The sequence below is a fragment of the Oncorhynchus mykiss genome, chromosome 7, assembly GCF_013265735.2.
Source record: "Oncorhynchus mykiss isolate Arlee chromosome 7, USDA_OmykA_1.1, whole genome shotgun sequence".
Classification (NCBI taxonomy): Eukaryota; Metazoa; Chordata; class Actinopteri; order Salmoniformes; family Salmonidae; genus Oncorhynchus; species Oncorhynchus mykiss.
Window position 1 is genome coordinate 12,079,471 of NC_048571.1, and position 24,592 is coordinate 12,104,062.

At 46.3% G+C, this 24,592-nt stretch overlaps 1 protein-coding gene across 6 annotated transcripts in view; it reads left to right on the forward strand.

The window, feature by feature from the left end:
* Positions 1 to 24,592, forward strand: part of LOC110528828 (tensin) — a 257,225-nt gene that overhangs the window by 218,303 nt on the left and 14,330 nt on the right. For 3 of the 6 annotated variants that reach the window (XM_036982561.1, XM_036982558.1, XM_036982559.1), the window contains 4 exons: positions 295 to 366; positions 606 to 722; positions 5,084 to 5,167; positions 21,787 to 23,430. In XM_036982561.1, coding sequence (XP_036838456.1) covers positions 295 to 366; positions 606 to 722; positions 5,084 to 5,167; positions 21,787 to 23,430 — 1,917 coding nt within the window. The remainder of the gene's footprint in view (positions 1 to 294; positions 367 to 605; positions 723 to 5,083; positions 5,168 to 21,786; positions 23,431 to 24,592) is intronic. The other 3 variants (XM_036982557.1, XM_036982560.1, XM_036982562.1) reach the window with 3 other exon arrangements.

The following is a 24,592-nucleotide window of genomic DNA, read 5'->3' on the forward strand; positions in this document are numbered from 1 at the left end:
GTGTGTGTGTGTGTATGTGTGCGGGGGTGACTGTGTGTGTGTATGTGTGGGTGACTGTGTGTGTGTGTATGTGTGCGTGGGTGACTGTGTGTGTGTGTCTTTGTAGCAGTGCGTACACATGTTTGTGTGTGTATGTACCTATGTGGCCTCTCCCAAAAAATGTAAATTGATTGTTGGTGCACGTGTGTACGTGTGTTTGTTGAAGTGCGTACACATGTTCGCGTGTGTACTGTATTTACCTGGCCTCTGTAAAAATGTGAAATTGATTGTCGTTTAATGTGTGTCACTACACAGATGAGAGATTTCCAGAATATGGGAAAGTGGAATTTGTCTTCTCCTTCGGACCTGAGAAAATCAAAGGTACAGGTAATCAGTGTATTTCAAGTTGAATGCTTCAATGCATGCTACATGTAGCAATGTATACACAAACTATAGTTAGTACCATAAGGTAATGCAGCACAGCATGGATTGGTGTAAATTGATTGTGTGTTGTCAGCATAGTTAACTGCATGTGGCTATGCAGAAAGTACATGTTATATTGTATTTCTGTTATGGGCATTAATGGGTTAAAGACTGCATTACCCAGCTGGCTTTGTGTCTCTCAGGAATGGGCCACCTTGAGAATGGCCCACAAGTGTCGGTGGACTACAATACCCAAAACCCCCTCATCCGCTGGGACTCCTACGAGAACTTCAACAGGGGCTGCGAGGATACAGTAGATGGTGAGCACCAAGACCACACACACATACACACACACACACACACACACACACACACACACACACACACACACACACAGAGTGGTGGAAAAAGTTCCCAGTTGTCATACTTGAGTAAAAGATACCTTAATAGCACTGGAGGCTGCTGAGGGGAGGATGGCTCATGATATTAGCCATAACAGAGCAAATGGAATGGCATCAAACACCTACAAACCAAATGTTTCATACATTTGATACCATTCCACTAAAGCCGCTCGAGCCATTATCACGAGCCCGACCTCCCCAATTAAGGTGACACCAACCTCCCGTGCTTAATAGAAAAGTGAAGGCCACCTTGTAAAATAGTGAAAAAAGTAGTACTTTAAAGTAGTGTTATTAAAATAATTTACACACATACACACACACACACACACACACACACACACACACACACACACACACACACACTCATACATCTACAAGTGCCGGACTCATCAGGCAGATGTTGACATGTTGGCTGGCAATATACCTCAACAGCAGAACGGTGTGATAATTGGCCAATATCATTTTCATGAAATGTAATGAATGCCTCCTTGCGGCGGTAGAGCCATGAGAGCCATCTAGAGCCATATCACACTGTACAGTTAGGGACTTTCTGGTGCTACTCTGTGATGCAACCCATGATTAGTTGTGGGGAACACAGTCCTCTTCTTGGCCAGCAGGTGTTCCTATAGAGCCCCTGGTGTTTGGTAAATGATGGTGATAATGAGAGGCCACAGCATTTAGAAACATGGCACATCCACTGGTACTTCCACTGGTACTTCCACTGGCATTCTACTGGTACTTCCACTGGCATTCTACTGGTACTTCCACTGGCATTCTACTGGTACTTACACTGGCATTCTACTGGTACTTCCACTGGTACTTCCACTGGCATTCTACTGGTACTTCCACTGGTACTTCCACTGGCATTCTACTGGTACTTCCACTGGCATTCTACTGGTACTTCCACTGGCATTCTACTGGTACTTCCACTGGCATTCCACTGGTACTTCCACTGGTACTTCCACTGGCATTCTACTTTTACTTCCACTGGTACTTCCACTGGCATTCTACTGGTACTTCCACTGGTACTTCCACTGGCATTCTACTGGTACTTCCACTGGGACCTCCACTGGCATTCTACTGGTACTTCCACTGGTACTTCCATTGGCATTCTACTGGTACTTCCACTGGTACTTCCACTGGCATTCTACTGGTACTTCCACAGGCATTCTACTGGTACTTCCACTGGTACTTCCACTGGCATTCTACTGGTACTTCTACTGGTACTTCCACTGGCATTCTACTGGTACTTCCACTGGTACTTCCACTGGCATTCTACTGGTACTTCCACTGGGACCTCCACTGGCATTCTACTGGTACTTCCACTGGTACTTCCATTGGCATTCTACTGGTACTTCCACTGGTACTTCCACTGGCATTCTACTGGTACTTCCACTGGCATTCTACTGGTACTTCCACTGGTACATCCACTGGCATTCTACTGGTACTTCCACTGGTACTTCCACTGGCATTCTACTGGTACTTCCACTGGTACTTCCACTGGCATTACACTGGTACTTCCACTGGTACTTCCACTGGCATTCTACTGGTACTTCCACTGGTACTTCCTCTGGCATTCTACTGGTACTTCCACTGGTACTTCCACTGGCATTCTACTGGTACTTCCACTGGTACTTCCACTGGCAATCTACTGGTACTTCCACTGGCATTCTACTGGTACTTCCACTGGCAGTCTACTGGTACTTCCACTGGTACTTCCACTGGCATTCTACTGGTACTTCCACAGGCATTCTACTGGTACTTCCACTGGTACTTCCACTGGCATTCTACTGGTACTTCCACTGGTACTTCCATTGGCATTCCACTGGTACTTCCTCTGGTACTTCCACTGGCATTCTACTGGTACTTCCACTGGCATTCCACTGGTACTTCCACTGGCATTCTACTGGTACTTCCACTGGTACTTCCACTGGCATTCTACTGGTACTTCCACTGGTACTTCCACTGGCATTCTACTGGTACTTCCACTGGTACTTCCACTGGCATTCTACTGGTACTTCCACTGGTACTTCCATTGGCATTCTACTGGTACTTCCACTGGTACTTCCACTGGCATTCTACTGGTACTTCCACTGGGACCTCCACTGGCATTCTACTGGTACTTCCACTGGTACTTCCATTGGCATTCTACTGGTACTTCCACTGGTACTTCCACTGGCATTCTACTGGTACTTCCTCTGGCATTCTACTGGTACTTCCACTGGTACTTCCACTGGCATTCTACTGGTACTTCCACTGGTACTTCCACTGGCATTCTACTGGTACTTCCACTGGTACTTCCACTGGTACTTCCACTGGCATTACACTGGTACTTCCACTGGTACTTCCACTGGCATTCTACTGGTACTTCCACTGGTACTTCCTCTGGCATTCTACTGGTACTTCCACTGGTACTTCCACTGGCATTCTACTGGTACTTCCACTGGTACTTCCACTGGCAAGCTACTGGTACTTCCACTGGCATTCTACCTGTACTTCCACTGGCAGTCTACTGGTACTTCCACTGGCATTCTACTGGTACTTCCACAGGCATTCTACTGGTACTTCCACTGGTACTTCCACTGGCATTCTACTGGTACTTCCACTGGTACTTCCATTGGCATTCCACTGGTACTTCCACTGGCATTCTACTGGTACTTCCACTGGCATTCCACTGGTACTTCCACTGGCATTCTACTGGTACTTCCACTGGTACTTCCACTGGCATTCTACTGGTACTTCCACTGGTACTTCCACTGGCATTCTACTGGTACTTCCACTGGTACTTCCACTGGCATTCTACTGGTACTTCCACTGGTACTTCCACTGGTACTTCCACTGGCATTCTACAGGTACTTCCACTGGTACTTCCACTGGCATTCTACTTGTACTTCCACGGGTACTTCCACTGGTACTTCCACTGGTACTTCCAATGGTACTTCCACTGGCATTCCACTGCACCACCTCTCTCCACATCTAAAAGTAAGAGCATACATCTTCCTCAGCCGTTCGGACATGTTGATTCTTTCACATATTCCTATTCACTTTTGTCTGTTTAAGCATGGCCAATCTAGTGACTACCTTGCCCTACCCCTCTTGCCTCCTCTTGTTCTCATCCTTTCCCCCTATCTACCCCCTTTCCTCTCCCGCCCGTCTTAGCTGCAGGAGCAGACCCCATGCCATAAAGCACCCCCCCACACACACACACACACCTGTCATTCACTCCTTTAAATAGCTGCTGCAGAAATAGGTGGTAGTCAGTCGCTCTGCTGGTAACCCGAACCCCTGCACTCCCACCACCACCCCCCACCCAGCTCACAGTGTGGGTGTGCAAGGGGCTAGGGCTGGGGGTCAGGAGATGACGGGACCCCACACCAAACTCCTGCTCACCTCCTCTCACCTCTACTCCCCTTCCTCCTCCACCTCCTCCACCTTGACGGGACCCACACCAAACTCCTGCTCACCTCCTCTCACCTCTACTCACCTTCCTCCTCCACCTCCTCCACCTTACCCCTCTGCTTCTGCAGTCCCACTGCCCCATTCCATAGCCCTCACTGGGGCTGTCATCATTCATCATGGTTCCTATTGATTAGTATTGTGGACGGGACAAGACAATGAATACAGTGAGGGCAGTGTGCACCCTATCTTATGCCACCCATATGCCCCAAGTGGAGAGAGAGAGGAGGCAGTTGCACCAGAGCAAAGGCCGTGGCAAGTAGCCATCCTGTCAAGCTAGGCCCTCGGCAGCCATTTTGGTGCAGCGGTAATACGCTCCAACATGCACTATGGCTTGATTAGAAACCACTGTATTATATCATATTCAACTCTCTGGAGAGCTCTTGTGGTAATTGCTATGTAAAGAAGGTCATTGGGAAATGCTGGTGTTGGCAGTTTGATCCTAATTGAATGGACTAGATGTTTGGTTCTGGTTGGCTCAGCAGAAAGCATTCTGCCAGTCCCCTCGCTTAGCTAATTGCAGGCTTTGCTTCCTTAGCAGTTGGATTGGATTGGAAAAATGTGGATTCAGTACATGGTGCTAGAATATTGTGTGACCACCATTCAATTGGTCTTGGGCTGAAAGTGAACCTCTGTGAAAGCTCAAGTGGTTTTATAGGTTGAAGGAAGATGTCTGTGTTCCAAGGCTGGGCTTGGGTTTTGAGCTAGGGTTCGTTCGTTTGCTAGCTGCTTTGCTACCCACATGTTTCTCCGCCAAGGGGTCTACTCTGAAAATACCCTTCCTCTCTCTCTTTCCCTTCCTCTCTTTCCCTCCCTCTCTCAAGGGCTTCAGCTTGGGTTCTGGAGTGAGGGTTCAAGACCGGTCGCTAGCTGCTTGTTGGCCCACCTCAACGTTTCTTCACCAAGGGGTCTGTTCTGAAAACACCGCCCTCTCCCCTCCCTCTCTCTTTCCCTCCCTCTCTCTCTTCCTCCTCTTTTGATCACAGTGTTGCAGTCGACAGGTCAGGTGAATGTCGATGAGGGACCAGTTTTTAGGCACTAAAATGGCTAACACGCAGACGGACAAGCTACGCTGTGTAGCCTAGCTTTCATTAGGTTCTGGACAAATGGAGGGTTTTCCCATAACTGTCGTGACGCTGTGTGCTCCAGTGGACTCTTGTCATTAAAAGCATTAGGGCAGTGTTATTTGTCCGTGTGGTAGCTAGTCCTAGTCCTAAATGGCTGTTCCACCCTGGAGCATTGATGTATATACAGTTGAAGTCGGAAGTTTACATACACTTAGGTTGGAGTCATTAAAACTCATTTTTCAACCACTCCACAAATATCTTGTTAACTATCTATAGTTTTGGCAAGTCGTTTAGGACATCTACTTTGTGCATGACACAAATAATTTTTCAAACAATTGTTTACAGACAGATTATTTAACTTTAACTTTAACTTATTTAAAATTCACTGTATCACAATTCCAGTGGGTCAGAAGTTTACGAACACTAAGTTGATTGTGCCTTTAAACAGCTTGGAAAATTCCAGAAAATTATGTCATGGCTTTGGAAGCTTCTGATAGGCTAATTAACATAATTTGAGTCAATTGGAGGTATACCTGTGGATGTATTTCTTCAAACCTTCAAACTCAGTGCCTTTTTGCTTGACATCATGGGAAAATCAAAAGAAATCAGCCAAGACCTCGGAAAAGACATTGTAGACCTCCACGACCTCTGGTTCGTCATTGGGAGCAATTTCCAAACGCCTGAAGATACCACGTTCATCTGTACAAACAATAGTACGCAAGTATTAACACCATGGTACCGCACAGCCGTCATACAGCTCAGGAAGGAGACACGTTCTGTCTCCTAGAGTCCAAATCAATCCCAGAACAACAGCAAAGGACCTTGTGAAGATGCTGGAGGAAACAGGTACAAAAGTATCTATATCAACAGTAAATCGACATAACCTGAAAGGCCTCTCAGCAAGGAAGAAGCCACTGCTCCAAAACCACCATAAAAAAAGCCTACTACTGTTTGCAACTGCACATGGGGACAAAGATCGTACTTTTTGGAGAATTGTCCTCTTGTCTGATGAAACAAAAATAGAACTGTTTGGCCATAATGACCGTTGTTTGGTTTGGAGGGAAAAGGGGGAGGCTTGCAAGCCGAAGAACACCATCCCGACTGTGAAGCACGGGGGTGGCAGCATCATGTTGTGGGGGTGCTTTGTTGCAGGAGGGACTGGTGCACTTCACAAAATAGATGGCTTCATGAGGAAGGAAAATTACGTGGATATATTGAAGCAACATCTCAAGACATCAGTCAGGAAGTTAAAGCTTGGTCGCAAATTGGTCTTCCAAATGGACAATGACCCTAAGCAAAATGGCTTAAGGACAACAAAGTCAAGGTATTGGAGTGGCCATCACAAAGCCCTGACCTCAATCCCATAGAAAATGTGTGGGCAGAACTGAAAAAGTGTGTGCAAGCAAGGAGGCCTACAAACCTGACTCCGTTACACCAGCTCTGTCAGAAGGAATGGGCCAAAATTCACCCAACTTATTGTAGGAAGCTTGTGGAAGGCAACCCGAAACGTTTGACCCAAGTTAAATCATATAAAGGCAATGCTACCAAATACTAATTGAGTTTATGTAAACTTCTGACCCACTGCAAATGATGAAAGAAATCAAATCTGAAATAAATCATTCTCTCTACTATTATTCGGACATTTCACATTCTTAAAATAAGGTGGTGATCCTAACTGACCTAAGACAGGGAATTTTTACTAGGATTAAATGTCAGGAATTGTGAAAAACTGAGTTTAAATGTATATAAACTTCCGACTTCAACTCTATGTGTCAGTCACGGCTAGCTTCTGGTAAGGCCTTGGTTTACATATTGCAATGACCTTTGTAGAAATCAGATGAAAGGAGTATATGAAAGATAAGCCTGTTTAAAAGGTCTGTATGAATAACAAGGTTATTGGTAGAATAATACATCATTAAGTTGATGATGATGATGATGTATCTGCAAATATGAAGGTGTTCAGAGGGTTTGTGTCCACTTTTAGCCTGGGTGCTGCTGAGATGTGTGAAGAGCATTGTCGGATAGTTACTAGTTGTGTGTTATTAGTGTGTGTGCCTGCGTTCAAGTGTGTGTGCCTGCGTTCAAGTGTGTGTGTGTGTGTGTGTGTGTGTGTGTGTGTGTGTGTGTGTGTGTGTGTGTGTGTCTGTTTCACTAATATTCCTTCACTAATAGGACTTCACTATTTGCCCTGTACTCAGCTGTTGACCTGGGGTCCAACAAGGGAAATAGCGCTCGAACATTAGCTAGCGTATTCCATTTGTTTTGTGCTAGCCGCGACCATTCGTTAATGTTAACTAACAGTCTGAGGAGGTAGTGTTAGGCGAACGTAAGTGTCTGTTTCAGGTCTAAACTACCACTACAAATAATCAAGTGGCCTTTCTATTACATACAGTGCCTTCGGAAAGTATTCAGACCGCTTGACTTTTCCACATTTTGTTACGTTACAGCCTTATTCTAAAATGGTTTAAATAAATAAAAATCCTTAGCAATCTACACACAATACCCCATAATAACAATGAGAAAACAGGTTTTTATGCATTTTTGCAAATGTATAACATTTTTATAACAGAAATAACTTTACATAAGTATCCAGACCCTTTGCTATGAGACTCGAAATTTAGTTTAGGTGCATCCTTTTCCTATTGATCATCCTTGAGATGTTTCTACAACTTGATTGGAGTCCACCTGTGGTAAATTCAATTAATTGAAGGTCCCACAGTTGATAGTGCATGTCAGAGCAAAAAGCAAGCCATGAGGTCAAAGGAATTGTCTGTAGAGCTCAGAGACAGGATTGTGTCGAGGCACAGATCTGGGGAAGGGTACCAAAAAAATTCTGCAACATTGAAGGTCCCCAAGAACACAGTGGCCTCCATCATTCTTAAATGGAAGAAGTTTGGAACCACCAAGACTCTTCATAGAGCTGGCAACAAACTGAGCAATCGGGGAGAAGGGCCTTGGTCAGGGCGGTGACCAAGAACCCGATGGTCACTCTGACAGAGCTTCAGAGTTCCTCTATAGAGATGGGAGAACCTTTCAGAAGGACAACCATCTCTGCAGCACTCCACCAACCAGGCCTTTATGGTAGAGTGGCCAGACGGAAGCCACTTATCAGTAAAAGACAGCCCACTTGGAGTTTGCCAAAAGGGACATAAAGACTTCCAGACCATGAGAAACAAGATTCTCTGGTCTGATGAAACCAAGATTGAAATCTTTGTCCTGAATGTCAAGCTTCACGTCTGGAGGAAACCTGGCACCATCTCTACGGTGAAGCATGGTGGTGGCAGCATCATGCTGTGGGGATGTTTTTCAGAGGCAGGGACTGAGAGACTAGCCAGGATCGAGGGAAAGATAAACAGAGCAAAGTACAGAGAGATCCTTGACGAAAACCTGCTCCAGAGCGTTCAGGACCTCAGACTGGGGCGAAGGTTCACCTTCCAACAGGACAACAACCTTAAGCACACAGCCAAGACAACGCAAGAGTGGCTTCAGAACAAGTCTCTGAATGTCCTTGAGTGGACCAGCCAGAGCCTGGACTTGAACCCAATCGAAAAATCTCTTGGAGAGACCTGAAAACAGCTGTGCAGCGACGCTCCCCATCCAACCTGACAGAGCTTGAGAAGATCTGCAGAAAAGAATGGGAGAAACTCCCCAAATACAGGTGTGCCAAGCTTGTAGCATCATACCCAAGTAGAGTTGAGGCTGTAATCGCAGCCAAAGGTGCTTGAACAAAGGACTGAGAAAATACTTATGTAAATGTAATATTTCAGTTTTGTTTTCGTAATACATTTGCAAATATTTCTTAAAACCTGTTTTTTCTTTGTCATTGTGTGGTATTTTGTGTAGATTGATGAGGGAAATAAACTATTTAATCAATTTTAGAATAAGGCTGTAACATAACAAAATGTGGAAAAAGTCTAGGGGCCTGAATACTTTCTGAATGCACTGTATATGCATTTATACTCTTTCAATATTTCTTAATTCCATTCTTTTACTTTTTAGATTTGTGTGTATTCTTAGATATTACTGCACTGTTGGAGCTAGGAACACAAGCAATAACATCTGCTAAATATGTGTATGCGACCAATAACATTTGATTTGAATAGCAAAGTAATTTGCAGTTTGATTACTGGCACTACAATGCCACAGGAGTCATTACCAAACATGTCTGTTTGATGGTTTACCATCACCGTAACATTTTGGAATGTTCATTCAAATCGTTCAACTGAGATTGTTACAAAGTAACATGTTCACCGCTAACAGAACCCTTGTTCAATTCACCTCTCGGATTATAGCCTTAAGAGGCCAACTCTCTGTCCGTTGTCTACTCCTGCCCACTCACTCAGTTACCAGACAGAAAACACCACTACACCACTACATGCAAATCTGGTTGAAGGGTGTTGTGACTTTTCTGGGCCACTGTATACCCAAGGTAAAACAGATTATGTTATTGTAGGGATAGGATATCTAAACCTAGACTGTTACCATGTCTCAAGACCGCGTTAGCCTGTTGAGCCAAAGCTCTGGAAGGTAACACAAGTCCACAGGTCATGCAAACTGTGAATTACACCTCCTTCAGTGCACAATATTTATTTACACACATGAAAGTAACCATGATAATCATTTTATTTGTTTTTTGAAAAGAACAGAGTGATAGTAAAACTGTGTGGGTGTGTGTGTGTGTGTGTGTGTGTGTGTGTGTGTGTGTGTGTGTGTGTGTGTGTGTGTGTGTGTGTGTGTGTGTGTGTGTGTGTGTGTGCATGCGTGCGTGTGTGTGTGCGTGTTGCTGAGTGTTCACTGTGGCCGGAGACAGCAGCAGGCTGTGGTGTGGGCCTTGTTTATGGTTCTCCTCCCATATTTGGCTGTGGCACGGCCCCGGGCATGTCTCGAATAGCTGGGTGGTAACAGAGAAAGAGGGAGAGAGGGAGGGAGGGAGGGAGGAAGGGAGAGGGGGAGGGAGGGAGGGAGGGAGAGGGGGAGGGAGGGAGGGAGGGAGGGAGGGAGGGAGGGAGAGAGGGAGGGAGGGAGGGAGAGAGGGAGGGAGGGAGGGAGGGAGGGAGGGAGTGAGGGAGGGAGGGAGGGAACGAGAGAGAACGAGAGAGAACGAGAGCGAGTGGGGGACACGGGGACACAGTGAGTGGAACAGCCTGGCCAGGACTAAAGCCCTTTTTGTTAGCTAACTGTCACCGGAGTTGGAACGAGAGAACGAGGGAAGCAGAGTGAAAGAAAGGACCAAATGAAGGGAAGGATATAGGCTGAGCGGTATTACAGCAGCTGGTGAGTACAGTACAGTAGTACAGTAGTCAGGTCTAAGGGTTGACTGTAAGGGCTCAGGTGCTGATAGGGCTAATGACATAATTGGTAGGTGTCATATGTTTCTTTTGTGGTTTATAACGAAGTTTTGTTCAATTCAGTTGAATTGTTCTTTATTGTGTAGTGGTAGTGTAGAGGCTGGGAATACCTATGTTTTACATAACCTTTTGTTTCTAGTTATGGAAGTTTGAGTTTAATGTTTGCTTGGGTTATAGTACACTGTAAGTTGGTAGTAAATTCTCAAACTTATTTTTTGACTTGATTGAATGAGAGGGTCTGTCGGAGCATGATTTTAAGTGTTTTCTCAGTTGCAGCAGATGCAAGGCTCTCTCAGCATGTCCTTTATTTTGTTTCTATGTCAACATGGTTGTTTACAGTACCCTTTGAATCATTGAGTGAGTAATTTGCGTGTGGAACATTTTATAAATGTGACGCAATTATGGCACACCACAACTATTAAGCTGCCTGCTCTAACTTCTTTTAAAACCAATTTAACTTGTGAGTTATGAGTTGGGACGCTGAATGAGGGACTTTGACTGGCTTTTCACAATACGTCATGTTGTATCGTCACTGTGGTGTTTCTATGGCAGTGTGGAAACAGTTACTGCCTTGGATAGAGTGGAGAGTTTGTTCTGGTTTAATAAGGGGCCTAGTACCCCTCATAGGAGTGACAGAAGGACTAGTGTAGTTAGAGCTGGCACTGACAGCACCATGAGACATAGCAGCAGGTTTACAGCCCACCCCTAAGCTCCTCAGAGCCCCCTAGATACCTCAGCTACCACATATCTGACTCAGCTATCTCTCTGTCCCTCAATTTCCCCCCATACCTCACCTACCTCTTATCTGCCTTTAGTTATCGCCTGTCTCTCACTGTCCCTCCATACCTCAGCTACCTCATATCTGACTCAGCTATCTCTCTGTCCCTCAATTTCCCTCCATACCTCACCTACCTCTTATCTGCCTTTAGTTATCGCCTGTCTCTCACTGTCCCTCCATACCTCAGCTACCTCATGTCTGACTCAGTTATCTCTCTGTCCCTCAGTGTCATCATCCCTGCCCCTACTTCAACTATGATTGTCCCTCCATACCTCAACTATCCCCTGTCTTTCACTGTCTCCCTCCTACATCTGGTCTGACTGTATCTCTCTGGCTCCTTGCTACCTCAGCTCTCACAGTCTCTCTCTGGCTCCTTGCTACCTCAGCTCTCACAGTCTCTCTCTGGCTCCTTGCTACTTCAGCTCTCACTGTCTCTCTCTGGCTCCTTGCTACCTCAGCTCTCACAGTCTCTCTCTGACTCCTTGCTACCTCAGCTCTCACTGTCTCTCTCTGGCTCCTTGCTACCTCAGCTCTCACTCTCTCTCTCTGGCTCCTTGCTACCTCAGCTCTCACTGTCTCTCTCTGACTCCTTGCTACCTCAGCTCTCACTGTCTCTCTCTGGCTCCTTGCTACCTCAGCTCTCACTGTCTCTCTCTGGCTCCTTGCTACCTCAGCTCTCACTGTCTCTTTCTGGCTCCTTGCTACCTCAGCTCTCACTGTCTCTCTCTGACTCTCTATACCATTTACAGCGATGGCGTATAGGTTTTATTTTAGGGGTATACCAGAGTCTGGATCTTCCAGTGATCCTTGCAGACAGTCGTCAACTCCCAGACAGAGAGATAGGCAGACATCATGACATGTAATCTTTAGTTCAGTTACTGATATGACTTCCATGCTATTACTACCAAATACAGACGGGTTGACAGACAGACAGACATGCTGACAGACAGACAAGTTGACAGACATCTCCATGACAGTTATAATTACCATACATACTGATACGGCTGTCACAACACCTCTTGGACTAACTGACTGACTGACAGACAGACAGACAGACAGACAGACAGACAGACAGACAGACAGACAGACAGACAGACAGACAGACAGACAGACAGAAAGACAGACAGGCAGGCTGACAGGCTGACAGGCTGACAGACAGACAGACAGGCAGACAGACAGACAGACAGACAGACAGACAGACAGACAGACAGACAGACAGACAGACAGACAGGCTGACAGGCAGACAAGTTGACAGACATCTCCATGACAGTTATCTTTACCACACATACTGATACGGCTGTCACAACACCTCTTGGACTAACTGACTGACTGACAGACAGACAGTAAGACACGTCTCTATGACAGACAGACAGACAGACTAGCCCTAGTGTTTGTCATTCAACCATCTTCATGAGGCTCTGGAATGCAGACTGCTGGTTGGCACAGCGATATCAAAGCCCGTCCCTGCTGAGGTGGGTGTCATGTCCCGTAGAGAGACGCCCTTTAGGCTGTCTGGCAAAGTCAGGCCATGACATCATCCAACGGGGACGTGTTGTCTGTGTGGTGTGTGGCTGAGATGACAGCTAGGGGCTGTTGCTGGTCAGGGTGATTCACACCTGGCCAGCCCCCAACATTGCCCAACAGGCACAGATCCAGGATCAGCTTATTGTCACCAAATACTAATTTGAACTGTTTATGGGAGAGACCGTGCGCAGGGGGCAACTACAGACAGACCCTTAGTTTTATACTGTGCTTCTAGGCCGGCTGCAGATTTTTCTCATTATTCTTTCCCTTTTCATCTATTTCTGTCCTCCTCTCTCTTTGTAGAGCTCTCTCTGTGTGGGTTTCGCTTTCTCAAATCAAATCTTATCAAATGTATTTATATAGTCCTTCTTACATCAGCTGATATCTCAAAGTGCTGTTACCTCCCTCCCTCCCTCCCTCCCTCCCTCCCTCCCTCCCTCCCTCTCTGTGGCTGTTTTACATGTGTGACTGACTGTGCGGTTTTAGTATTGTTTGTTTATGAATTAACTAGCCTCCAGGACCTTCTGTTTTCATCCCATCATGCCCCTCTCTCTAGCAGCATGCCTTCCTTCCTGGTTTTACAGGCCCCGGTTTGTTCCTGGTTGCCCCCGCTAACCCCGTGTTGTCCCGTTTCCTCCCCCCTCATCAGTAAGACCCGAAAGACCCGCGGCACAGGTCAACTATTTCCCTTAAATACTGCTGTCTGTGTGTGAGAGTCTGTGTGAGGAGAGAGGGGCTTTCGTGTGTTTCTCTATGTATGTAGTGAGCTGTGGGGTTGTGGGTTGGGAATTTATGAGAATAACGTGTATCCCATACGGTCAGACCAAGAGCACACCCCAAGGAAGACTTCTACACCACATTCCTCTCACACACTCAGAGGAATAGGAACTTTTCTGAGGAACATGTTTGGGTGGTGTGTGTGAGAGTGTATGTTCTCACACTCTAATGTGTGTCTTTCTTTCTCAGTGTCCGTATCTATATATCTTTTTTAGCCAGTGTTCTTTGTTCGACTTCATCATCTGAGGGGATATTAGGTTAACTCCTTACCAGATCCACAACACTGTTGGTCTTGTCTTCATCCAGTCACACCATGGAGGTTCTGCCACGGTGCTACTAGCTAGCTTAGCACAATCAGTAGCCACCCAGCAGGGGATTTGTCTTTAAGTGGGCTGTAGTATTTTCCCACCCTTAAGTGTGTGTGTATAGAGTGTATTCGGTAAGTACTCAAACCACTTAACTTTTTCAACATGTTGTTACATTACAGACTTATTCTGAAATTGTTTAAATTGTGTTTTTCCCTCATCAATCTATACACAATACCCCATAATGACAAAGCAAAAACTGTTTTTTAGAAATGTTTGCAAACCTGAAAAATCACATTTACATAAGCATTCAGACCCTTTACTTAGTACTTTGTTGAAGCACCTTGGGCAGTGATTACAGCCTCTTCTTAGGTAGGAAGCTACAAGCTTGGCACACCTGTATTTGGGAAGTTTCTCCCATTCCTCTCTGCAGATCCTCTCAAGCTCTTTCAGGTTGGATGGGGAGCGTCGCTGCAGAGATGTTCAGGTCTCTCCAGAGATGTTCGATTGGGTTCAAGTCCGGGTTCTGGCTGGGCCACTCAAGGGCTTTCAGAGACTTGTCCCAAAGCCACTCCTGCGTTGTCTTGGCTGTGTGCTTAGGGTCGTTGTCCTGTTGGAACGTGAACCTTTGCCCCAGTCTGAGGTCCTGAGCGCTCTTGAGCAGGTTTTCATCAAGAATCTCTCTGTACTATGCTCTGTTCATCTTTGCCTTGATCCTGACTACTCTCCCAGTCCATAACGCTGAAAAACATCCCCACAGCATGATGCTGCCACCAAATAAAAATCAAATCAAATGTATTTATATAGCCCTTCATACATCAGCTGATATCTCAAAGTGCTGTACAGAAACCCAGCCTAAAACCCCAAACAGCAAGCAATGCAGGTGTAGAAGCACCACCACCATGCTTCACCGTAGAGATGGTGCCAGGTTTCCTCCAGACGTGACGTGACGCTTGGCATTCAGGCCAAAGAGTTCAATCTTGGTTTCATCAGACAAGAGAATCTTGTTTCTCATGGTCTGGGAGTCTTTATGTCCCTTTTGGCAAACTCCAAGTGGGCTGTCTTTTACTGATGAGTGACTTCCGTCTGGCCACTCTACCATAAAGGCCCGATTGGTGGAGTGCTGCAGAGATGATTTTTCTGGAAGGTTCTCCCATCTCCACAGAGAAACTCTGGAGCTCTGTCAGAGTGACCATTGGGTTCTTGGTCATCTCCCTGACCAAGGCGCTTCTCCCCCGATTGCTCAGTCTTGGTGTGTCCAAACTTCTTCCATTTAAGAATGATGGAGGCCACTGTGTTCTTGGGGACCTTCAATGCTGCAGACATTTTTTGTTACCCTTCCCTGGATCTGTGCCTCAGCACAATATGTCTCTGAGCTCTACGGACAATTCATTTGACCTCATGGCTTGGTTTTTGGTCAACTGTGGGACCTTATATAGACAGGTGTGTGCCTTTCCAAATCATGTCCAATCAATTGAATTTTCCACAGGTGGACTCCAATCAAGTTGTAGAAACATCTCAAGAATGGTCAATGGAAACAGGATGCGCCTGAGCTCAATTTCGAGTCTCATAGCAAAGGGTCTGAATACTTATGTAAATAAGGTATTTCTGTTTTTAATTGTTTATATATTGGCAAACATGTCTAAAAAACGGTTTTCACTTTGTCATAATGAGGTTTTGTGTGTAGATTGATGAGGGGAAAAAATATTGAATCCATTTTAGAATAAGGCTGTAACGGAACAAAATGTGAAAAAAGTCAAGGGGTCTGAATACTTTCCGAAGGCACTGTATGTGTATGCGTGCATGCCCGTGTCTTATGAGCCTCGCACTCCACAAGGCCTCTGAGGAACCATTGGCTAAGTCAATTGAATGATACATGAATGGAAGGCTAATGATGTCCATCTCTCAGGTTAGCCCCAAACTATGTCTATATATGAGCCTGTTAACTCTGTCCTGTTAACTCTTGTCCTGTCAACTCTGTCCTGTCAACTCTGTCCTGTCAACTCTGTCCTGTCAACTCTGTGCTGTCAACTCTGGCCTGTCAACTCTGTCTTATTTGTGACCCACTCAGAAGAAATGTCTGTCTCGTCACTGATAGTAACTGTAGGCCTAAATTCAGCTAATGGACAAACAGTGTACCTCATCTCAGTGTAGTCTTAGGGGAATGGCATCTACTTTAGCTGACTACCCTAACTAGCTATTCCTGCCGGGCAGATTCATGTTGGAAGAGATTTATGGCTTGGTCTTTGTTTCAAAGCCACAGCTATCGCTTGGCTAGCATACTAAGAAGCTTTATGGTGGCTCAGCAACGACTTACTGTACTAAAAATGGTCCCTGTGTTTTTTAAGGCCAGTGAATCTATACTAAAACACACCCCAGAAATTCTCACTTCCAGCTGAGCAGGAATATGTTGATTCTATACACGACATACATCCATCATCAACGTGTCCCAACGATGGCGGTGAACTCTCCCATACATCAAAACTCACACATCTTTACATATTCTTTGTTTTTAATAATAGAGAAAGCCCAACTCACCACAATTCTTCTGTTGCTTTCAACTTAGGCACACAGGAATGTGTGTGTGTGTGTGAATAATACACAAAGATGATATGTATAAAGAGCCTCTTTGAGACCATGGGCATTGTGTGTGTGCCAGGGATCGAGGTTTATGTCAGTCGTGTGTGTGTGTGTGTGTGTGTGTGTGTTTCTGGATGCCTGTACTAACTCACGCCCCACGGGTGAGGTAAATGTGAAGTCTGCAGAGTTCCAGTCATTCCCCTCACACTTTGAAACACTTCCTTTCTGAGTGAAGAGAATTTGTCGAAACCCTTCGGCCCCTCTCTCTTCTTGGTGAAGACGGGACAAAAATCTAAATAAGTCATTTGTGAGACAAGAAAGTCTCGTAGTTCAAATACACTATAGAGACGTTTGAAGGTGCTGATGGGTAGAGACGACAGGTTCCCATACATTTCCCTCACGGACCATAATTAAAAGCATTAGTGTATTTGAGCATTTACAAACAGGCTATTTTGGTACCAGAAAATATGTCATGTGATCATGTACCACCAGTGAGTCATGGACCACAGTTTGGGAACCTCTCCCTCTTTCTCAGTTATCCTCCCATCTATTTCCTTTCTTTCACTGCTTTCCCCTCTCTTCCCTGTCTTCCCTAGACTTTATGAGTTTGGTTAAATGTCACCATGTCCAATCATAGTTTATTTTTTCCAGAGATCTGCCCCTCCTAACAGAACAGAGATCTGCCCCTCCTAACAGAACAGAGATCTGCCCCTCCTAACGGAACAGAGATCTGTCCCTCCTAACAGAACAGAGATCTGTCCCTCCTAACAGAACAGAGATCTGTCCCTCCTAACAGAACAGAGATCTGTCTCTCCTAACAGAACAGAGATCTGTCCCTCCTAACAGAACAGAGATCTGTCCCTCCTAACAGAACAGAGATCTGTCTCTCCTAACAGAACAGAGATCTGCCCCTCCTAACAGAACAGAGATCTGCCTCTCCTAACAGAACAGAGATCTGCCCCTCCTAACGGAACAGAGATCTGTCCCTCCTAACAGAACAGAGATCTGTCCCTCCTAACAGATTAGAAATCTGCCTCTCCTAACAGAACAGAGATCTGTCCCTCCTAACAGAACAGAGATGTGCCTCTCCTAACAGAACAGAGATCTGCCTCTCCTAACAGAACAGAGATCTGTCCCTCCTAACAGAACAGAGATCTGTCTCTCCTAACAGAACAGAGATCTGTCCCTCCTAACAGAACAGAGATCTGCCTCTCCTAACAGAACAGAGATCTGCCTCTCCTAACAGAACAGAGATCTGTCCCTCCTAACAGAACAGAGATCTGCCTCTCCTAACAGAACAGAAATCTGCCTCTACTAACAGAACAAAGATCTGTCCCTCCTAACAGAACAGAGATCTGTCCCTCCTAACAGAACAGAGATCTGTCTCTCCTAACAGAACATAGATCTGCCTCTCCTAACAGAACAGAGATCTGCCTCTCCTAACAGAACAGAGATCTGCCTCTCCTAACATAACAGACATCTGCCTCTCCTAACAGAACAGAGATCTACCTCTCCTAACAGAACAGAGATCTGCCCCTCCTAACAGAACAGAGATGTGTTCCTCCTAACAGAACAGAGATCTGTCCCTCCTAACAGAACAGAGATCTACCTCTCCTAACAGAACAGAGATCTGCCCCTCCTAACAGAACAGAGATCTGCCTCTCCTAACGGAACAGAGATCTGCCCCTCCTAACGGAACAGAGATCTGTCCCTCCTAACAGAACAGAGATCTGTCTCTCCTAACAGAACAGAGATCTGCCCCTCCTAACAGAACAGAGATCTGCCCCTCCTAACGGAACAGAGATCTGTCCCTCCTAACAGAACAGAGATCTGTCCCTCCTAACAGAACAGAGATCTGCCCCTCCTAACAGAACAGAGATCTGTCCCTCCTAACAGAACAGAGATCTGCCTCTCCTAACAGAACAGAGATCTGTCCCTCCTAACAGAACAGAGATCTGCCTCTCCTAACAGAACAGAAATCTGCCTCTCCTAACAGAACAAAGATATGTCCCTCCTAACAGAACAGAGATCTGTCCCTCCTAACAGAACAGAGATCTGCCTCTCCTAACAGAACAGAGATCTGCCCCTCCTAACAGAACAGAGATCTGCCTCTCCTAACAGAACAGAGATCTACCTCTCCTAACAGAACAGAGATCTGCCTCTCCTAACAGAACAGAGATCTGCCCCTCCTAACAGAACAGAGATGTGTTCCTCCTAACAGAACAGAGATCTGTCCCTCCTAACAGAACAGAGATCTACCTCTCCTAACAGAACAGAGATCTGCCTCTCCTAACAGAACAGAGATGTGCCCCTCCTAACAGAACAGAGATGTGTTCCTCCTAACAGAACAGAGATCTGCCTCTCCTAACAGAACAGAGATCTGCCTCTCCTAACAGAACAGAGATCTGTCTCTCCTAACAGAACAGAGATCTGCCTCTCCTAACAGAACAGAGATCTGTCTCTCCTAACAGAACAGAGATCTGTCTCTCCTAACAGAACAGAGATGTGTTCCTCCTAACAGAACAGAGATCTGTTCCTACTAACAGAACAGAGATGTGTTCCTCCTAACAGAACAGAAATCTGTTCCTCCTAACAGAACAGAGATCTGCCTCTCCTAACAGAACAGAGATCTGCCTCTCCTAACAGAACAGAGATCTGTCTCTCCTAACATAACAGAGATGTGTTCCTCCTAACAGAACAGAGATCTGTCTCTCCTAACAGAACAGAGATGTGTTCCTCCTAACAGAACAGAGATCTGCCTCTCCTAACAGAACAGAGATGTGTTCCTCCTAACAGAACAGAGATCTGTCTCTCCTAACAGAACAGAGATGTATTCCTCCTAACAGAACAGAGATGTGCCTCTCCTAACAGAACAGAGATGTATTCCTCCTAACAGAACAGACACCAACAGCTGGAAACGTGTCACCCCTCTGGTTTTTGGGTTTTCTCCATTGAATGATCCCAGTCTCTGAGAACAAGGGTCTCCCCTCTTCTGTAGGAGGCAACCCCTCCTGTGTGTGTGTGTGTGTGTGTGTGTGTGTGTGTGTGTGTGTGTGTGTGTGTGTGTGTGTGTGTGTGTGTGTGTGTGTGTGTGTGTGTGTGTGGGTGCGTGTGTGTGAGAGAGAGAGACATAGAGACAGATAGATTACTAGAGAGAGAGAGGCCAGGGAAACCCCAGTGTGAGTGTGAGTGATGTCACTGTGTAGGAGTGGGTCCAGGCCAGGGCTCAGGGTGGTTAGCTGCGTGGGTGTTGTAGTTTTAGGAAACTCCCAATGCCAGGAAGGAACTGACAGATTCCACTGGACCAGCTCACAGCTCACAACTCATAGTTCAACTCCCCAGGGAATGGACTAGCTCCACCCCACCTCGCCCAATCCCAACATCAATAAGTGAAGGGTGGCCCATCTTTGTCTCCTCCCAACCAATGAGAGAGGGAGGGGAAGGCTATGCCAACTCAGTATCATTTGAATCATAGCCTAGTGAAGGATTTCTCCCCTTCATCTCAACCAAACCAAGTGTGATGGCAAAGGGCTACTCTATTTAATCAAACTAAAGGAAAGAAAACACAGAAAGGAATGAGGAAGAGAAGAACTCTATCTCCAGGTAAGAAACGCTTTCATGGGAGTTGATTCAGGACTTGGACTTGGCTTGAAGTAGGTTATCAGTCAAACTGTTCTGGACTGGGAAGTATTTTGCGGGCAATATCAGGAGCACTAGAAGTTCCCTACAAAAATAAGGAACAGTGTGTTCTGGTGGGTAAGCAAGGGTAGCTTTCTCCCTCTTCTCTTTCTCTCTCCTCTCTCTCTCATTCTGCTACTGTAGCGTTGTTGAAATGGCCTCGTAAATAGCTGTGGTCAGAGAACCTCTCCATGTGTCACTGTGGAACCCCCCCACCAACTAACACCATGCTGTGCTGATGTTCAGAAGCTGCTCCCGATGACCAGATATCACGTTCCTCTAAGCAGCTGTTGAAAGAGAAGGGGGGTCTTTTTGAGATGTAGAGGTGTGTGTGTGTGTGTGTGTATGTGTGTGTGTGTGTGTGTGTGCGTGTGCGTGTGCGTGTGTGTTTTCATGGTCAATATGGTCCTGAAAATATTCTGGAGACGTTTATAGGAGAACAAAGATGATGCAGGGCATTGTAATCAATATGAACCTGAGTTTCTGGTCTCAAATTGGGCCTCATATTGTTTGAAACATGCCTCTTGATCTTAATGCCATCCTTCATCATCAGACATGGTCAAGTTTAGAGCTGTTATGAGACCAGTTGTTGAGGAATTGGTTGGTGGAGTGATTGGTCCAGGAAATGGGTGCTGGAGGTTGCCAGGGACTCCTGCCAAACTTGAGAGGTGGCTATTATCGGAAATGCTGGCCTTAAATCAAGAGTGATGTAACCAACCCATCTGCATGGGAGAACATCTGAGGATTATACACAGCATGCTGACATCGATACATAAAAACAGTTACTCAGTGACAAAATCACCTGAATGAAACGTGCTGCGTTCATATAGATAGACACAGGACATGTCAAATGACACTGTATATATAACATGGAAATTCTGGTGCTCTCACATACTGTAGATTCTGATATTGAAGAATCTGGGAATTCTGATGTGGTAATTCTGTCGTTGCCATGGCGAGTTCGTGCACTGTGTTTGGGAGATGTTCCACAGACGGTGGTGCGGGGGTCCTTGTCACGCCATGTAGGGTTGTGTTGCCTGACGCATCATGACAGGTCCTGGACTAGGATGCTTGGACCCCTAATGTACTTATACTAGACCAGAGCCAGAGCCAGGGCTGTTATGGTGGGCTGGAGGCTCCATGTGTTTAGGGCTGAAAGACCTGGATGTGTATGTATATACATATATGCACTCAACACTACTGTATTAGAAGATGAATATGCTGTGTTGACTTAAGCTTCCATTAAGTTGTGTCTGATTGGAGGATGGAGTGAATTCTCTTTTCCATGGAGGACTAGCTGTCGTTGTCCAGTCTCAGGAAACAGTTAGGAGTCAGGCACAAGTCCCTGTGGTGTGAAAGTGACTGTGATGTTGGGTCGTTTGTGAGGAGTTTTCAAAATCAGAAATGTGTTTGTTTCTCCTCTTTGTTTGCGCACCTTTTAATAGCATGTATTCTTCTTCTCTCTTTCAGACGTTGTTCACACCCAAGGCCCCCTCGACGGCAGCCTGTATGCCCGAGTCACAAAGAAAGAGTCCCTCGATGGAGTGGTCACAATCAACGGACTTCCAGTCCTTGACCACCCCCTAACCAACGCAGACCACACCCCCCAACACCCTGACCACACCCTCCCAAGTTCTGACCGCACCCTCCCGGTAGTGGGCCACGCCTCCCTGCCCGCGGTCGACCACGCCCTGTCGGTCAGCAGCGACTCTGGGAACTCGACAGCATCCGTCAAAACCGATCGTACCGATGACCACAGTCTGTTGCTGCATGGAGCGGTGAACACCAACCAGAACCACAACACGCCCAGTCATCCCCCTCTCAGTCCCCAGGAGAAGAGAGAGTTGGACCAGCTTCTGAGTGGCCTTGAGGCCCCCATGCTCCACCGCCAGGCCTACCTGGCTACCTCCACCAGCCCCGGGGGGGCAGTACGCCACCTTGTCCCAGCCCAGGTGCACGTCAGTGGGCATACCCGGCTCATTGCAGCCCCCTCCGCCGAAGAGCGCGAGACGGACATCTTGGACGACGAGCTGCACATCAGTCAGGAGGGTAACAGCGTGGACAGTCTGGGAACACTCTCGTCATTGGAGGGCCAGGCCACGCCCGCAGAGCTGTACTACCAATCACAGATACCCATTAATAGGCAGAACGACGGGCCATACCTAGAGAAGCTACGGGAGATGCCGGTGCACCGGGTACGGACTTCTACGTCGGCACAGGAGCGGATCATGGACTCCAGTTCGCCCCAGGAGGAGGAGTACTCTCCTAACAGTTACCAGAACGGGAGTATGCAGCGTTCCCAGTCCTTCGGGACCCCCGAGCCTGGAGGCCACAAGCTGCCCAGGGCCCCTGAGAGGAGCACCAGTAGCAGGGAGGCAGTCCAGAGGGGGCTGAGCGCATGGCACCAGTACAGTCTGCCAGACGACCCCTTCGGTCCTCCCTTACAGAGCACCCACAGTCTGCCCCACTTCCCCCCCACCGCCTCTCAGCACGACATAGAGCAGTCTATCGAAGCCCTCGACATGCTGATGCTGGATCTGGACCCACACACAGGACAGGTTCCCAAGTCCTACAGCGCCCCCTCTGGTGAGAACAGAGTAGGAGGGCCAGCCCAGATCCCCTTCTCCCAATCTCTGGCCAGGCCGTCCTACCAGGCAGACTCAGCCATCCATGGCTATAACATTAACTACAATGCCCTCGGACAGCCTCTGAGGTCGACGGCTGGCCGGGTTTCAACATCGCCCATCCAGAGTCCTGTGGCTGAGTCTCCCCTGTCGTATGTCCCCCCGAGGTCCGCCTCGTACCAGCCCCATACAAACACCACTCCCATACACCCCCCCGAGCCCTACCACATGCACCCAGCCCAGGGGCCTGGTTCCCCCCTCTACCCCTCTGACTCCTCCCCCATCTTCGGACAGCTCCAGATGAAGCCCCTGAACTCGTACCCAGGTGGGACGGTGGTGTCCCACTCCCCAGACCGCAAGGGAGGGTCTCCCTATCATGGCTACAGCACCTCCTCCTCCCCCCTCCCCAACTCTTCCCCCCTTCTCAAGGAGCCAGAACCTGAGGAGGAGAACCTCAACCTGGAGGGCCTGGTGGCTCAACGCATCGCTGGTAAGTCATTACCGGATTGAGGATTAGATTGAATATCCCTGTTTAGTTTCATCATTTTCATATTTCATGTTTCATTATGTCATTTTCAAAAGCAGAGGTATTCACTGTCACAATACATAAAGCAAAAAGACATTATAATGATGTCATATGTGCTTGTGGCAAGTATTATAATGCATTAGGAAAGTTGTACAACTGAAATGTGCATTTAACCCAACCCCTCTGAATCAGAGAGGTGGGGGGGTTGTCTTAATCCACATCCACGTCTTCGGCACCCGGGGAACAGTGGGTTAGGGAACATAGGGAGAACGACAGATTTTTACCTTGTCAGCTCAGGAATTCGATTCAGCAACCTTCCGGTTACTGGCCCACCGCTCTAACCACTAGACTACCTGCCACTACTACATAATAACACCTTATAACTGTTACCAAACATTCGTTAGCAGGGACAGTTGCAAGGGGATCTTGTTTTGACTGTCATCCTTACAGGCACCGCTGAGAGTCACAATGAACGCTTTGTTCCGGAACATGCTGTGAACTGTGAGAAGCACAGTCATAGTCAAATGCAGTATATCAACGGTCTTCTATCACCACTGGCTTATTCAGTGATGTGCACTGTTTACATGTACTCTAATATATCTAATTCTATATTGGAAATAGAAGCTACTGTTTACATGTACTCTAATATATCTAATTCTATATTGGAAATAGAAGCTACTGTTTACATGTACTCTAATATATCTAATTCTATATTGGAAATAGAAGCTACTGTTTACATGTACTCTAATATATCTAATTCTATATTGGAAATAGAAGCTACTGTTTACATGTACTCTAATATATCTAATTCTATATTGGAAATAGAAGCTACTGTTTACATGTACTCTAATATATCTAATTCTATATTGGAAATAGAAGCTACTGTTTACATGTACTCTAATATATCTAATTCTATATTGGAAATAGAAGCTACTGTTTACATGTACTCTAATATATCTAATTCTATATTGGAAATAGAAGCTACTGTTTACATGTACTCTAATATATCTAATTCTATATTGGAAATAGAAGCTACTGTTTACATGTACTCTAATATATCTAATTCTATATTGGAAATAGAAGCTACTGTTTACATATACTCTAATATATCTAGTTCTATATTGGA